We start from the raw sequence: 14,999 nt of genomic DNA, 5'->3' as shown, positions 1-14,999 counted from the left end.
GGTGTGAAAAGATCATACAGACTCTGTGAGTCTGTAACACATCGCAGAGAGGCAGAGAGATTATCTAGAAGTCTTCCTGTTTGCTCCCTTTATCTACCTCCTTCTGTCTAAATCTTTTAGATTTAACAAATTCCATCTGTCTGCAACCAAGTATTTTCAGCAGGGAAAATCTAAACCTATGTGTTTGATATTTATAAGTATACTTATCTTAATCTAACTTTAACTCAATAATAGGTCTGACTATTAATCCCTATCCCTATATTAATAAAAATCCTCACGGTCTAACCCATGTCATATCCTCCTTGGTAAGTAAGGAGTTGTCAGATTAGATTTGTATCAGGGTCTTTGAAGGATCTTTATGCATGCAGCCTATGACAGCAAAATACAGAGTGATGGGTTTGGGTTGAATATTAATCTACATGTAAAACTGATTATTTTTTAGCATAAATCTGTTCCTTGTAAGTAAATTTTATGCTCTGAATTTTCCAGTTCTACAGTTAGTAATTTTTTTTTCTTTTATAACTGTGGAATAGAGGTCCTTGACTTTACCGCTTTTTGATTTTATTTGCAATGGAGGGAGAAAAAATTGCATAATAAAATACTTCGAATAAAACCCCTTTTAAAAAAACTGCGGTACAAGAACAGAATCTGGAAAAGAAGTGTTTTCTTAAGAATCTCACCTTCTTTCATCCTTAGGATAAAACCTGCTTCACAGAAATTCTCTATTGGGCTCTTCAAACCAGGGTTTACGAGGAGCAGAACTGGAGTAAATTACAAATTAAGATAAAGCAGAAGGCGGGTCATAGGGCTCTTTGTTCATCTAGCTGCCGGTTGAAGCTTGAAATATCTATATTCTGTCTGCAAAACTGAAAGCATGATGTTTGCACTCTTGCATATGCATTAATGCACATCTGTTGGTCTGTGCAAACCATATGAACAGGCATTTGTACTCAAACATTGACAAAATGTAAAGGGAAACCCATGAACTTCTTTCAGACTTTGACAGTCAGTGACAGAAAATAAAAGTTCACTTTATGTACTCATTGGCTTTAGAACCATTTTTTCACAGGAGAAGAAGATAGCTCGTGTGTCCAGAGGTGAGTCATCTGCTGTTGTTTTCATGAAGTGTGATAAGATTTCTGACACGCATTTGACCAGTTAGCAAGCAGAAGAACATGGATCCTTTGGTGCATCCATAGGGATCTATCAGTCAGGGCCAAGTTCCTGGAAGCTGAGGGAGGGTTTTGCTTGTTTTATTTGTTTGGATAACTGGTTGGTTTTAGTTGATTTTTTTGGTTTGTTTTGGTTTTGGATTGTTGTTGTTGTTGTTGTTGTTGTTAAGGCTGGCATTGCAGCTTTCAGAGTGCAGAATTAGAGCCTTTAGTCCATAGCTATGAGAATGCAGCAGGACATGGTTCACCTACAGAGTAGTAGGAGTAGGCTAAGGTGGGCAGTATGACATGAGAGAGAGCTGGCATTTTCTCTAGGGAACTTAGCTAATGTCTTTGATGAACTGACAATTATTTAATATTAATATCAACTCACGTCCCATGTCTTGTCTGTCTTTATAGTTTTATTTATCAGTTTACTTAGTCCCCTGCCCTGAGCTTGTTTAGGGGATGGTAAGGAAGCCTGATTTATCTTTTATCTCTTGAGCACCATTGCACTGTTTGTTTTCAACTGACAAATGCTTACAAAAAAATTAAAGAATTATTTGTTAGTGCATGCAACTGATACAACCAATTTATCACAAAAATTCTGCCAAGATGCCTGCAGTGCAGTCCTCTTAAATTTAAACTGGAGGGATTGTTTATCATTGCACCATTCACTTCATTGCAACTATGTCATTCAATTTTGTGTATTTCAGTCAGTCTTGAAACACTCAACTGAGGCTTTCAATAACAGGTAGAAGGTAATGCTGGCTGTAGAGCTCATGGTGTAAGTGCTGGGGTTCTCTCTCCTCCAACAGCTTGACAAAAATCACTGTTGCTGCATTTTCTGTAACATTTTGCCCAGCAGTTGGAAGTTGAGACTTTAAATTGCACTTTCTTTCGTGTTTCTGTATGCTTAGCTTAAGACTTCCCCAGTGTATTTATATTTTGAACTCGTCATGAGGGACCAGGGACTGATATCCATTAAGTGCAAAGGTAATGCCTGGTAGATGGAACTTGATTTCCTTTGACTGCTGGCACTGCAGTTCAGGTATCTCCCTGTGTGTGTTACTAGACCTGCAGCAGTGGGCAGTGGTGTGCACAGTCTCCTCCTCCACTGCTCCTCAGCAGTCAGGTAGGTCTGGCTGAGCCCAGACTAATAGGCCTGGCTGAGTTTGAGCTGGATCCGTGGAGCATGTTGGTAATGTTTTCCTGGTCACTTTGTAAAATCAGAGCTGGCCTGGATTGGTATTGCCAAGCAGTGACTTCAGTTACTGAACTCAAGGTCATTCCTCCTAAAGCCAGCTCAGTGCCGGTTAATCCACAACTTTGATAAAATGCCCAAGGACCACGTTGAACTCACTGTATTTGCATCTATTTTAGGGATCTGAATCCAATTTAAGTGACTCTGATAACGATTCATGAGGTGAGGCTGCTTTGCAGACAGGAAAGGACCAGAAAAGGCAGGATATAAAGGCGGGTACCTGTCACACAGGAGCTGCAGTGCTAAGGTTAGGATTTTCAGTGTCAGTTGATTCATTTGGTGTTTGGAATGCCAAACTCTTAAATAAAATCAAAATATCATTCAGTTGGAATTTTACACACATGGATCATAGCCAGAGGTTCTTGTTTGGTTTGGATGGGTGGTTTGTTTGTGTTTTTGTTTCCTGTTGGCAGGAAATGGTAAAAGGAATCAAGCAGATGTACTTTTGGGAGACATCAGAAATAAAGGTCAAAAGTTGCATTCTAAAGGATCTAGTTATTGTTTATAGTAATGTGGGTAAAAAAATCTAAAAACTTCACTGTACTTCATTTATACATCTACTTACGAGACTTACATGACTTATGAGAAACAGAACTATACCTGATAATTTAAATGGAGTTTATTTAAGGTATTATGAACTAGAAATTTATCAATGAGTTTGAAATCTCGCCGGACTTTTTGTGAGTTTTGCCTGTGAGTTGAAAATCTTCATAAAGTTCAGTTGGCTAGGCTGATGGAACAAAATACTTCTAGAGCTTGAAATTCCCTTGTAAGCAATTGTACAGTTCTCATTTAATAGACATAGAGTTCTGACTAGCAGTCTATAAATTACCTGTCAGCAGAACAATGTGGTTTTAACAAAATATAGTTGTCAGAAAAGTTTTGAGTAGGAATTTACATTTTCTTTATTATTCTTAGGATGACAAGGTGCATCCCTGTACAGTACATTTTAAGTTATGATAAAATTTATTCTTTGTTTCAGAAAGAAAGAAAATAGTTTACAACAGATATTTTTAATAGGAGTAAAACCTGATTTTTTTCTTTGTGTTTTGTTATTATTGTAAGACCAAATGTAGCCTAGAATGTTTTTGCTTCATAAGTTTAATAAGAACTGAGAGAAATGGTAATTTTGAAGTGGCATTAATCTCGTGCTTTGAAAAAAAGTCTTTTTTTCAAGTGTGAAAATTCAAACATGCCGTAAATCTCCTGCTGCTTTTGCTGCTTTATCCTTTACAGACTGCTTGAACCTCTACACCTTGCTGTAATCCAAACCTGGATTTCTAAGCTTTCATTGGAATTTTAATGATTTTAAATTATTAAGATATGTGAAGTAGAATTATTTTAAAAATATTACCCCTCAACTTCTCTCATGTATCTTTATTCTGTGTTAGAGTAGGATTATTTCAAACTTCACAGCTATGTGTATTTGTGATATTAACTGCATATAGTGTATGGTTGTAAATAATTTTGCATCAGTTTCACTGATACAGTGCTCCAAGCTACAGAAGGAGTAGGCAATGAGATTTAAAAATATCTATGTATCTCCATGCACATGGATATGGTACTGTTGAGGTGCACCCACAGACCATGATTCATCCTTGCCCTGCAGTATGTGCAGGCTTACAACAGTAAAAAGATGGAGTGAATGAGTGGAAAGCATTTTGGTTTTTCAGTATTTTAATTTGTGTTCTTTGTAATATGATAAGAATAACACTGGTACCATAGCAATTTTTCCTATCCATTACACCGGTATTATAACTTTGCTAATTTATAAAATTGTCGCAGCTAATTGTATTTTTATATTAGTTTGTTTAAAATGCAGGTAGGCAAAAGCCTTTGTTGGACACCCTGTGGTGCTGAGTCTTCCCCAGCCCTACTGATGACTCTTGTGTGTGTGTTTTACAGGGCGCAATGTCTGTGGACTCCATTACAGACCTTGATGACAATCACTCAAGATTGCTGGAGGCTCTCCAGCTCTCTTTGCCAGCAGAAGCCCAGAGCAAGAAAGAAAAGGCAAGAGATAAGAAACTAAGCCTGAACCCTATTTACAGACAGGTTCCCCGGCTTGTAGATAGCTGCTGCCAGCACTTGGAAAAGCATGGTAAGAATATTTTGTTTTCCCAGGAGTGGCAGATATATTTTTACCATAATATAAATAAATTCCTATTTTGAGAAGTAAATATGTCCTTCCATTTGTAAGGATGTCTTTGAAAGCTAGACATTTTCCCTCCTATTTTGCTTCTTGCTAAAAATACTGTCTCACAAGTAATTACGTACGTGATAACTTCCCAGACTGAAGATTTATACTACAAGCTTGTAAAATGGCCCATAGAGCACAGGGATAGAGGCTTTTCTTGGAGGTCACTCATTTTGTACTGGGGTGCTCAGCTCTGCAGAAATGGCTCTTCACACCCCACAGGTTTACCTGTACCTTCAGAATAAAAAGTCTGAAATGTGCCAATCAGTCTGGAGTCATTCTTCATAATCAGTGGATCTTAAGGTGTGAGGTCTAGATGAACTGTTAATACTGTAGTGCAAGACTTTTGATATTTGAAGATGGGGGCTCAGAATAAGAAAGAATTCCATGCTAAATATATATTAAGCTCCAAGAAGCCTGTTCACTGCAAGACTTGAAGGCTGAATACTCAATTTGTCTCTGGCTTGATTCCTCCTGTCCAGCCTCAGGCTCAGGCCTGCTCTCTCCAAAAGGAATTATAGACTTCTGCCAATATTCTTTTTATATGTTCATGATTGTCCAGACACAAGCCTTCCACAGCTTTAAATAATGCAGAAACAATTGTCAATCTAGGTATCTGCTCACCCTCTCTGCCAGTGTATCCTAACATTGTAAAGTTTTTTAATGATAATTGAATAACTTGGCCACAGCAAGAGGGAGTTATCACATGGCCAAGTAATCAACAAACTGTAAAACAATGGTGATTGTAACAGCAAATGATGTATTTTATGCTAATTTCACCAGCAAGAAGTCATTGGCTAACTCTGAAGGAAAGACTTTGGTAGGTGAGAGACTGCAATTTAAACAATGCTGAACTTTCACAATTCATAACCAAATCCTGTCTTCCTTAAAAATGTATCAAGGAACACTGCAAAAGATAGTCACTGTTAGTCTTTTTCATAGATTAGATTAGATACCTTGGCTGACAAGTATGCATGGGATGATTAAGATTGGTGACTTCCATCCCGTCAAGCAAAGGCAGCTGAGTTTGGACAACATAAAAGTATCTGAGTCAGCCAAAAAAGCCTTCTAGCTGAGTATCATTTGGATAGTGTGATTTTATGTGATCATCTGTGAAAATTTTTTAATCCTCTTAATGTACTGTCATAACAAAGTTCTTTTCTATATGATGCTCTTTACAAAAATATTTGCTTTACATTGAAGTTTCCTTTTAAAGGAAATTTATGATGGTTTATTATGCAATGTTTAACAGTAAACTATAATACACCACAGTGCAATAATTTTAATCTGCTGTCCACAAGACAGTCATTGGAACTGAGAGAAATTTAAAGATGGGAGAAGATGGACACTGTAACAACATCATTCCAGGTTATATGGTGGGCTAAGTTGCTGATTCTGAAAATACTTACCTGTATGCAGAAGTCCTTTTTCAACAACAAATCATCAGCAGTTTCTGATCAATGCTTTAAAGGATAATTTTGAGCATTATATGACAAAAAAAGGTTATGTTTTTAGACATGAAATCTGCTGTCCTTGTTCACCTTTCCCATTTTCCCTGGGATCATGTCCCAGAGATATAAAGGCCTGGCTTTCTTTAGACCTGCAGTGTAGAACAAACACTGTATGTCATTGTAGGAATGTGTAACCAGCCTGCAGGGTTTGCCCACGGTGTTTATCTCCATCTCAGATGATTCCCTGCCAGTGTTCCTAGGTTTACTAAATGACAACCCATCAATGTAATTTTCTGTTAAGCAAAGAGCGAATATTTAAAAAGAGATGTTATGTTGAGACTAAAAACTAAAAAGCATAATCCTATCTGAATTTCTCTGATGAAGATCTGCAAGTCCAAATACTGGTCAAGGTGACAAATCTCCAGCAAGCAATTGTAGCCTAATGGCTGTCAAAAAGGCATTTGTTTCACAAGGTAATTAAACACCTCCTATATGTCAGTAGAGATTAGAGGTGTGGAGTAGCCATTGTTAGACCATAAAGTTCCAAGCTTATAGATAATTTCGTCCCTTTTACAAAAGTGTATAACCATGTAAAACTATACTATGTGCACAGGTCCTTAAGGCTCTAAAATTTCCACTCACAATGTTACTGCTAAAGACTATGTCACCTCTCAAATTATTCTGGTCCTGTTAGTCTGCAAGGTATGGCCATTTGAGAACCATATCATCATTTGTTGTGTTTGTAGTGGCTTTCTACAGGGCTAGAATAAGGTTTGAACTGTGATCTTACAAAACAGTGGGCAACACAAATTTCCTGGTCACCTTAAGTCTAAATGACTAAATTATACTTCTGCACTTTGCCTAAAAGTGCAACAACAATGCTTCTTTCTAGCTTTCCCTCTATACAATAGCTGTTCCTACCTTACAGACTGCACACAACTCCCAGTTGAAGTTCTTCCCTCTCACAGTCTGCCTGAGTGCCCTATTTATGTACCTTTGAAGGAGACTCTCAACTTTGTCTTGACAGGCACTTTACAGACAGTGAGTTACCCCAAACACCAACTTTATCCTATACTGAAAGACTCAGCTCAGTGCTCATGTATTTAGTAATTTTACTACCTGTTTCCTCTGATGTAAGTCCTGGAAGTTACACCTGCAAACCTTGAGCAGTGCCTCAGTCTCTGCATACCTTTGTTCCTCATAGCAGTGGCACTACCAAAGTGACATCACCAGAAATGTCACAGAGATGCCATTTTGCAGATTAAGTGTGATCCTTAAAAACCACAGTGGATGGCTTCTTAATCACAACCGAATCTTGCATCAACATGGTAAGTACAAGTTTGTGGAGAAATATGTTACCTTTGTTTTTTTAATCCTTTTGAGTACACACATAGGTCAGAATGCTTTGGTTCAATACAATTTTCAGGAGAAAATTAAACAATAAAATAGTACTGTGATGTGTTACACTTGCAGGTCTCCAGACAGTAGGAATATTCAGAGTTGGAAGCTCAAAAAAGAGAGTAAGACAGGTGAGTGGATATGGATATGGTTTTCTTTCATCAGCTATGATACAAACAAATCTGATTCCTTTTGTTGTGATTTCTTCCCCATCTGTAGTATGGTGGAATTTAGGCTTTCTGGGTCAGTGACTTCACTGGTTTTTTGATGGCTCATAAAAGGCCATTTCCAGTATCTTTTACATCTGGTGAAATCCTTGTCAAGTTCTCAGCAGGTTAACAGTCTCTGTATGTTTTGCTCTGAAAAAGTAGCACAGGGCTGGAGATCCAAATAAACTATGATGAAGAAATTTTCCAAAGGTCACACTGCAGGGAAAAAAAATCTTGGCTGTTCGTTTCATCTCAGAAACAGCTGAAGCTCCCAAAGTAAACTTAAACTGTAAATCTTTTTTGGAAAACTCACAGTATGAGAAAACATGCAAGTACAGAACAATCTCTTTGACCCTAAGATCGCTGCTCCTAAATATCACCTTTCTTTTACCCCTGCTAGACTTCAAGGTCAGAGCAGACTCTTCCAAATCTTAGTCTCAGACAAATGATGAAAAAGGAAAGACAGTGTACAATAAAGTCAAATGTGAGTGTTAGCTCCTAAGTATACCTACCTAGATACTGCATCGTTATTCCCAGAAGCTGAGAATACATCTGGGAAACAGAGCAGTGGAGGATAGTGCTTAGTGTTAGCATGATGCATAAGGAGGGGATAAAAAGTTACAGGAAAATATCCCTTCCAGGAAGTTAAGACCAAAAACATCAAAGAGAAAAAAAAGCAAAAGCAAGCTTGACTGCGTTTGATTCTAGAAGTTATAGTTCTTTGCAAAAAGTTGCAAAAACTTCACAGTGTAATGTTTTACCATTCTGGAAAGGTACCTTGAATAGCTAAACTGAATTGATTTTGGCTGGTAGGACAGTATGGCCTACTGAATTGTAGCTCATTCTCCAGCAGTTTCTATTCCTGAGTAGCTGGTGTAACACTAAGCTAAAAAAGCATCTGCAGAGGCAGTTTTCAGATCAACACTGAACTAGATAAAGTACTAAAGTTGCATCATACATCTGAGGAAAAAGCAGAGAGCTTCTATCATTCACTTATAAAGGGAGCCTCACTTTGAACATCAATGTCTTTCACCACTTTTTCTTATACTCTGTTTTCAAAAGGTGAGGAAATCAAGAGATTTGGGTATCTATGTTTTTTATTACATGGACTAATTTACTCAACTTGGTAAACTTCCTTAAACAACAAGGATGTATCAGCTTGGCCCTTGTAGTTACAGTAATAAATGCTGTCAACATGAACACATGGGAAAGTCTGGATTCAATTAAAATTCCACTCATTTTCTGAACCATGGAAAGCCAAACCCAGCACTTCAGATTTTGGTGTGCTTTTACAGCTGTTCATTAGTTTTTCTTGTGTAGAAAGTAAGCATATTTTATTTTCCTTCCTTTCCCAGTTAGAAAATGTCATGTTTCCACTGTGGTTTTTTTGCAATAATTGCATAAGTAAGTAGAGGCATTTGCCAGCAGGCTTTTTGATGGGTGAGCAGGAAGAGAAAATCTAGAACATGTGCATCTCTTGCAAACCTCCTCCTTCATGTTCAGTGGGGTGTAGCACAGAGGTTCCCAAGGTCACGTTGACTCAGGGTGGTAGATCTGGTGCATCAGGGTGCCAGGTACCATCTCGTGCCCAGAAGAGATGCTCGAGCAGAGCATTGTTGCCTAGGCTGGGGTGGGCAACCCTTGATACTGGGCATGGTGACCTTGTGGCAACTTCAACCCTGAGGATGAAGAGGGAAATAGCTGGAGCTCTACTCTCCTTTCCCCTGTTCCAGCACAGGTGTCCTCATCTCTCATACCATAAGATTCAGCGGGTCTGTATCTTCACCTGTATCTTCCAAAAGTCTGAAAGCATTCCATGTGAATGGAGTCTGAAAGATTTGAAGTGTACAATAGACAGTTTTAACAGCCATGATACCTGGGGCCTGAAATGTGGCCACATCTCACCAAAGCTTCTATGCTATTTTAGAACATCTCTGTAGGTCTCACAGGATATCAGGTCACAAGTGCCATATTCAAGACTGTAACAGCAGTTTATGATTCAGCCAGCTATTTGGGAAGTCTGAATTCCTGATGCAGTGCTAATCTGTTTCCTCAGCTGCTTTTGGGCACTTAAGTGCAGAAACAATCTTCTGGATTGAGGTAATTTATGGTGCTCCACAGGGATGTTCTGCATTTGTCACCAGTCTGGAGAGTAGAATTAAGCTGGCAATGAAGTCCCCAAGTTGGCACTGGAAAATCTTCGACCATAAATCAAAGAATAATAATAGATAAAGAACATATTCTGGTATTTGTAGTATAGTTATTCATTATTAGTAATGACTGATATTAATAATGTTAAAAGTAATCCTAATAAATTAGAATGGAGGCTGTGGTTTTTAATGAATACCTGTCACACCCATTACAAAAGCACAATCTCAGCTGAAAACAAAGGATTTTCACACTGAACACACTCAGGATAGATTTGTACATGATCAAGATTTGCCACAAATTATGACAGGCATATAGTTTGCTTGTGACTTAGCTTCTTTTCTCTCTTTGGTATGTTTGTAATACTCCTGGTGAAGAAACCTGTTACCTCAGATTTCTTTGTTTATAACATTTAGCTGTAGTCACTCTCTGAGAAGATAGGTGGGACATTGTGATACCTCATAATGTTAGCAAAGGTACAAATTTTTGCTAGGAAATAGTTTTAAAACCTCTCGACTGTTTTCAAAATGCAAAAAGAGTAAAGGTGAAGCTGTCAGCCTGAGGAAAGTGTTCTGCTCATGGTACTGAAAAATCCCTCCAGAAGGACAGGCTTTTACCTTTTCATAAGGTATCTGATTTGGGAGAGGGTTTTCTTCTGCCTTTGGGAAGTGTGATGCCTTTTGAATTAGACAGAATTTGTCTGAGGACCAAAACAGGGAAGAAAAAATAGCAGTACCTTGTAATGATGTTAGCCTGCTGTTTGTGAACTCTGTAATGATGATTACTTAATGAGTATAACCAAATTAGGAAGGCAGAATGAGGTGCATGTGAAGGAATGTTGTGAAGTCTTGTGAACCTGTCTGCTTGCTACCTATCTTTACATACAGTCTTAAATGACAAGAGAAATGTGAATTTGGTGGATAGTAACATGATCTTACTAATAATGTTTTTCTACAAAATCACAAATGTTATGAAATGCAATTTTAGTCTTTCTGGTTTCAGGGATAATGCAGTAAGGTGATATAAGAGCCTGTGTTGTAATTTTCCTTATGCCCTCTGGTTTCTGCCTTTGCTATTAATCTTGCATTTCTGTAAAAATTATACTTGGATACATGTTTTCATACAAGAATATCATATATCAGATGGAAAAAAATAGTATTTTATTATATTCTGCTATAAATCTTAAGTTATGTCTTATGGAATAAGCAGAAATTAGGTATGAATTATATCTTTGACCTTACCAAAGACTAGTTATGCTCAATCTTGAAAGTGAAAATGAGTAAATCTGCTTCTTAAAAGATTTTCTGTGTTGGGATGTATTAATTGGGACAACAAGTGATTAGTTTTCTCTCATAATTGTTTTCAGTTACGTGAAGAGTTTGACCGAGGCGTAGATGTTGTATTGGATGAGGAGCACAGCATTCATGATGTTGCTGCCTTGTTAAAGGAATTTCTGCGTGACATGCCTGACCCACTTCTTACCAGAGAACTTTATACACCTTTCATCAACACTCTCTGTGAGCTCCACAGCATCTTGATTCATCAGTTTTCAAAAGATAATTTGTTTGAATTCTTTGATCTCTACTAATAGCCGTCTTTTATTCTGTTCCCTTAATGCTCTGGCCTTGATTTGCTCCAAATATTTATGTAATACATTATAAAGTATATAGTATATTCTAATATATGATAGTATATATACTATACTATACTATACTATACTATACTATACTATATATTAATATAAATGATATAGTATATTCTTTAGTATTAATTTACTGAGGTCTCTTCTTGGTTTTTATGCTTAATAAGTATAATCCAGAAAACCGGAACAAGAAGGATCACTAACTATCCGTATTTTTGCATTTGTAAGGATGGAATCCCTGTTGTCTATTAAAACCTGACCCTGTCATTGATCCAGCAGTGCCAGCTCACAGACTCTCATTAGAATCCTCATATCTTAAAATTTTTAGATCTGTCCACTGACCAAAGTTACAGCTTGGCTTCAAAAACTCAAGTTTCTTCATAGTTAATGGTCCTCAAAGCCATCCTATTAAGTACTCCCAATTGTGTTGCCTAAGGTCCAAGTGCAGACTCTCAGGGATTTAGGAAAAAGTAAAGTGGGACATTTCAAGCTTAAGCATCTGCCTGGTATGTGTTCTTCAGATGCTTTCTAGCCCTCAGGTCTGAGATCCTGCCTCTGTCCCACCTTTGTCACTGGCTACCATTTAGATGGTAAATGGTTCAACTGGCAGTGATAGCAGAACATCCTTTATTTCTCTGGTTGCTTTTCCAATCTCCTGGTACTTCTGCAAGATGAAAAACTGTAAGAAAACTGATTAAAAATGGATAAAGCATAAACCTGACTGGAATGCTTGACAGCTACAGGTATATACCAGTAGCTATATGTAAATAAATGGAGTAAGTAGAAAAGTAAGCAGAATATTTGAGTCTAGTGACAGTGATGGAGTGTAAAGGATGGATTTTGCTCTCTTACAGAAGAAAAATCCTATGAACTTGTAAGCAAAATGTTGACCAGCTAAGGCAAAAATCCCATAGCAGTAGTTCTTATAGTTTTGATGTTTCCTTAGACTTGTCTCTTTTTCTTCTGATGCTATAAGGAAAATGATTCTTAAACAAAGCTATTCCTATGCCTTCCTTTGGGTTGGGAACAGTATATTTGTTCTGCTTTTAGGTTAGTTGGAGTGATTTTCTTAGAATGTATTTTTTCCCCTCTTAGTATTAGAGCCAGATGAACAGCTCAGCACCTTACAGCTTCTCATTTATCTTCTACCTCCTTGCAACTGCGACACCCTGCACCGCCTGCTGCAGTTCCTCTCCACAGTAGCTGGCCACGCAGAAGACACCAGAGACAAGGATGGCCAAGAGGTGAGTCCTGGTCACTTGTGTCCTTTGACTTTGCTTAATTCGTGGTCTGAAAAGAGACCTTTGAAGCCTTGAAACATGCACTGGTGGAATATCCCTGAAAGATGGGAGAGACTTAATCTATTTGCCTGGACTCCTGCCATTTGTTTACTATGTTTTATGGGCTGTGAATGTTTAATTTTTGTATGACTTAATCAGTAAAGCATCTACCACTTCCTTTGGGAGATTCAGTGTACCAGCCTTGCTGTCAAGAACATCTAATGTCATCCATCCTTCCCCTGCTGCCTTGTTTTATCCCATTGTATTCTATGGTAAAAATATTCAGAAAGGGTCAGGCATGCAAGGGTATGCTTTTTCTTTTTCTTTTCATTCTCTGTTGTTGCTTTTTTATCTGGCTTTTGGGCATAGCAGTTCACTTCTTGGTTCTTTTCGCTTCCTTGTGTGCTGTGAGTAGAGAAAAATAAAAAACAGAGGACAGGAACTCCAGCTGTATCCTTGCAACTGCCAGACCTCATCATTAGCTGGAGTCAGGGTTCATCTTTGCCTCTTTTCTTCCTGATCTCCTTAACTGTTGCAGTCTGGACCAAATTCAGTGGAGAGTTTGATGTGCACTCACCCCACAGAGACAGGAATGCCCACGGCTGTGGGGCTCAGCTCCAGCCCTGAGCATTCTCACATCTGCACCTGTGCCCACTCACACTAGAGAAAACGTGAAAATCCAGGCTTCTGTCTCCTGCCAAGGAGGTGCCTGAACTAGTAGGCTGCAAAAGGAGGCAACTCTGTTAACTGAATAAAATGGATATAGTCTGTCAGTGCTTTAAAAAAATATACTGGTTTATCTGTGGAAGGACTTCTCAGTCCTCTGAACTGCAGCAGAGACTACTTCTGAGACTCTTAGGAAACTCCTTGAGAATTTTGTCTTCCAGATTAAAAATCCTGCTGATTTTGTCAAATTTGGGTGCCTTTTGCAGTTGTCCGATTTTAACAATTAGCACTCTGAGACTTATTTTTGCCAAATTTCTGCCTCAAATCCTAACTTCCAGTTATTCCATCTTTACAAGTCCCAACTTCCAGTGATGTATGTGACATCAAGGCCTATTTCACTTTTAAATCCACTATAAATGTTATTATTTGTCTCAGCAAGGAGATGATAAAAAACACTATCACTATGATGGAAAGTATTTAGGAAGAGCAGCCTGTAACAGTTTTACTGTGCTTAAAAAAAGGTATAAGCTAGCTGAGGTCATGGTTCCCCTGGTCCTGCAAAGAGTTCTCTGTTGGTTCAGGAATGTACCCAAGAGGATCTTATTGCAGGGCCAGGGGATGCTGCTTAACAGAGTTGATTTGGCTCAACTGTTGTATATCAGCTTTGCCACAGGTATTTTGGCAAGGCAAATTTATGTAAGCTATCTTGACAGTATTGTAAGCATCAGGAATATTATGTGCAACCAGATAGCTTTTATGGATAATACAGTATTCTCACAATCACTTAAGCTATTTTTGAAGAATTAAGTGAATAAAGGCATACAGGGCAAGAGAAAGTGTTTTATCAGATTGTTTGCTATCACTGGAAGGAAAACAGCCAAGCTTTGGCACACATTCCCTCTTCTTGATTTCTTTCAGCAACCCCTCCTTGCAAAGATGAAGATGGATGACTAACTTTATTAAAATTACTCCTTCAGTTAATTTCAGTGAAAATGTTTACAGCATTTTTTAAGGATGCCCTGAGGCTGCCCTTAAGAAAAGGCTCACTCATTGTACAAACAGCCTGCACAAGCAGATCTGGGCACAGCCAGAGGCTGCCCTGGCACACCTGAGGCACCATGTGCCTGTGCATCCGTGGTGGCTCAAAACTCAGAGTTTCAAAAGCAGGTGACCTGAGAAACAGCTGGGTGCTTGGTGGTGTGCAAAAAGGGTGTGCTGTTCTCACAGTCGTGCTGGGATGAGCCTCTAAGCAAAGAGCCAACATGTTTGCTATGACTGCCCGTGCACCTACCTAGTACAGATGTCTTTCCAACATTACACACTGCTCCTACCAATAAAAGGACATGCTGTTGTCTTACTGTAATTTCTGTGCTGTCAAATTGAGTTATTTAAAAAATAAACCAGGTGTAGTCAGTGCAGTTTTCAGTTTGACTAGAGTATTTGGTGAATGATATGCTGCAAAAAAAGGACTGCTTTGAAATCATCTGTTTTGTACAACTCACTTCTTGAAATTCTATTTTTGCTACCTCTTTTTGATGTCTCTTTATATCCTTTTTAAAAATTATTAGTTCCAATGACCTTTACTTTTTGCTT

At 38.2% G+C, this 14,999-nt stretch overlaps 1 protein-coding gene across 6 annotated transcripts in view; it reads left to right on the top strand.

Annotated features, from left to right (window-relative positions):
* Nucleotides 1-14,999, top strand: part of ARHGAP6 (Rho GTPase activating protein 6) — a 316,515-nt gene that overhangs the window by 284,922 nt on the left and 16,594 nt on the right. For all 6 annotated transcript variants that reach the window (XM_063392827.1, XM_063392826.1, XM_063392825.1 and 3 more), the window contains 4 exons: nt 4,321-4,516; nt 7,537-7,592; nt 11,185-11,335; nt 12,556-12,704. In XM_063392827.1, the coding sequence (XP_063248897.1) occupies nt 4,321-4,516; nt 7,537-7,592; nt 11,185-11,335; nt 12,556-12,704 (552 nt within the window). The remainder of the gene's footprint in view (nt 1-4,320; nt 4,517-7,536; nt 7,593-11,184; nt 11,336-12,555; nt 12,705-14,999) is intronic.

Source organism: Prinia subflava, chromosome 3 (assembly GCF_021018805.1).
Source record: "Prinia subflava isolate CZ2003 ecotype Zambia chromosome 3, Cam_Psub_1.2, whole genome shotgun sequence".
NCBI classification, from domain to species: domain Eukaryota; kingdom Metazoa; phylum Chordata; class Aves; order Passeriformes; family Cisticolidae; genus Prinia; species Prinia subflava.
Note: the sequence above shows the minus strand (reverse complement) of the source record. Positions and strands in the feature narration are given on the sequence as shown.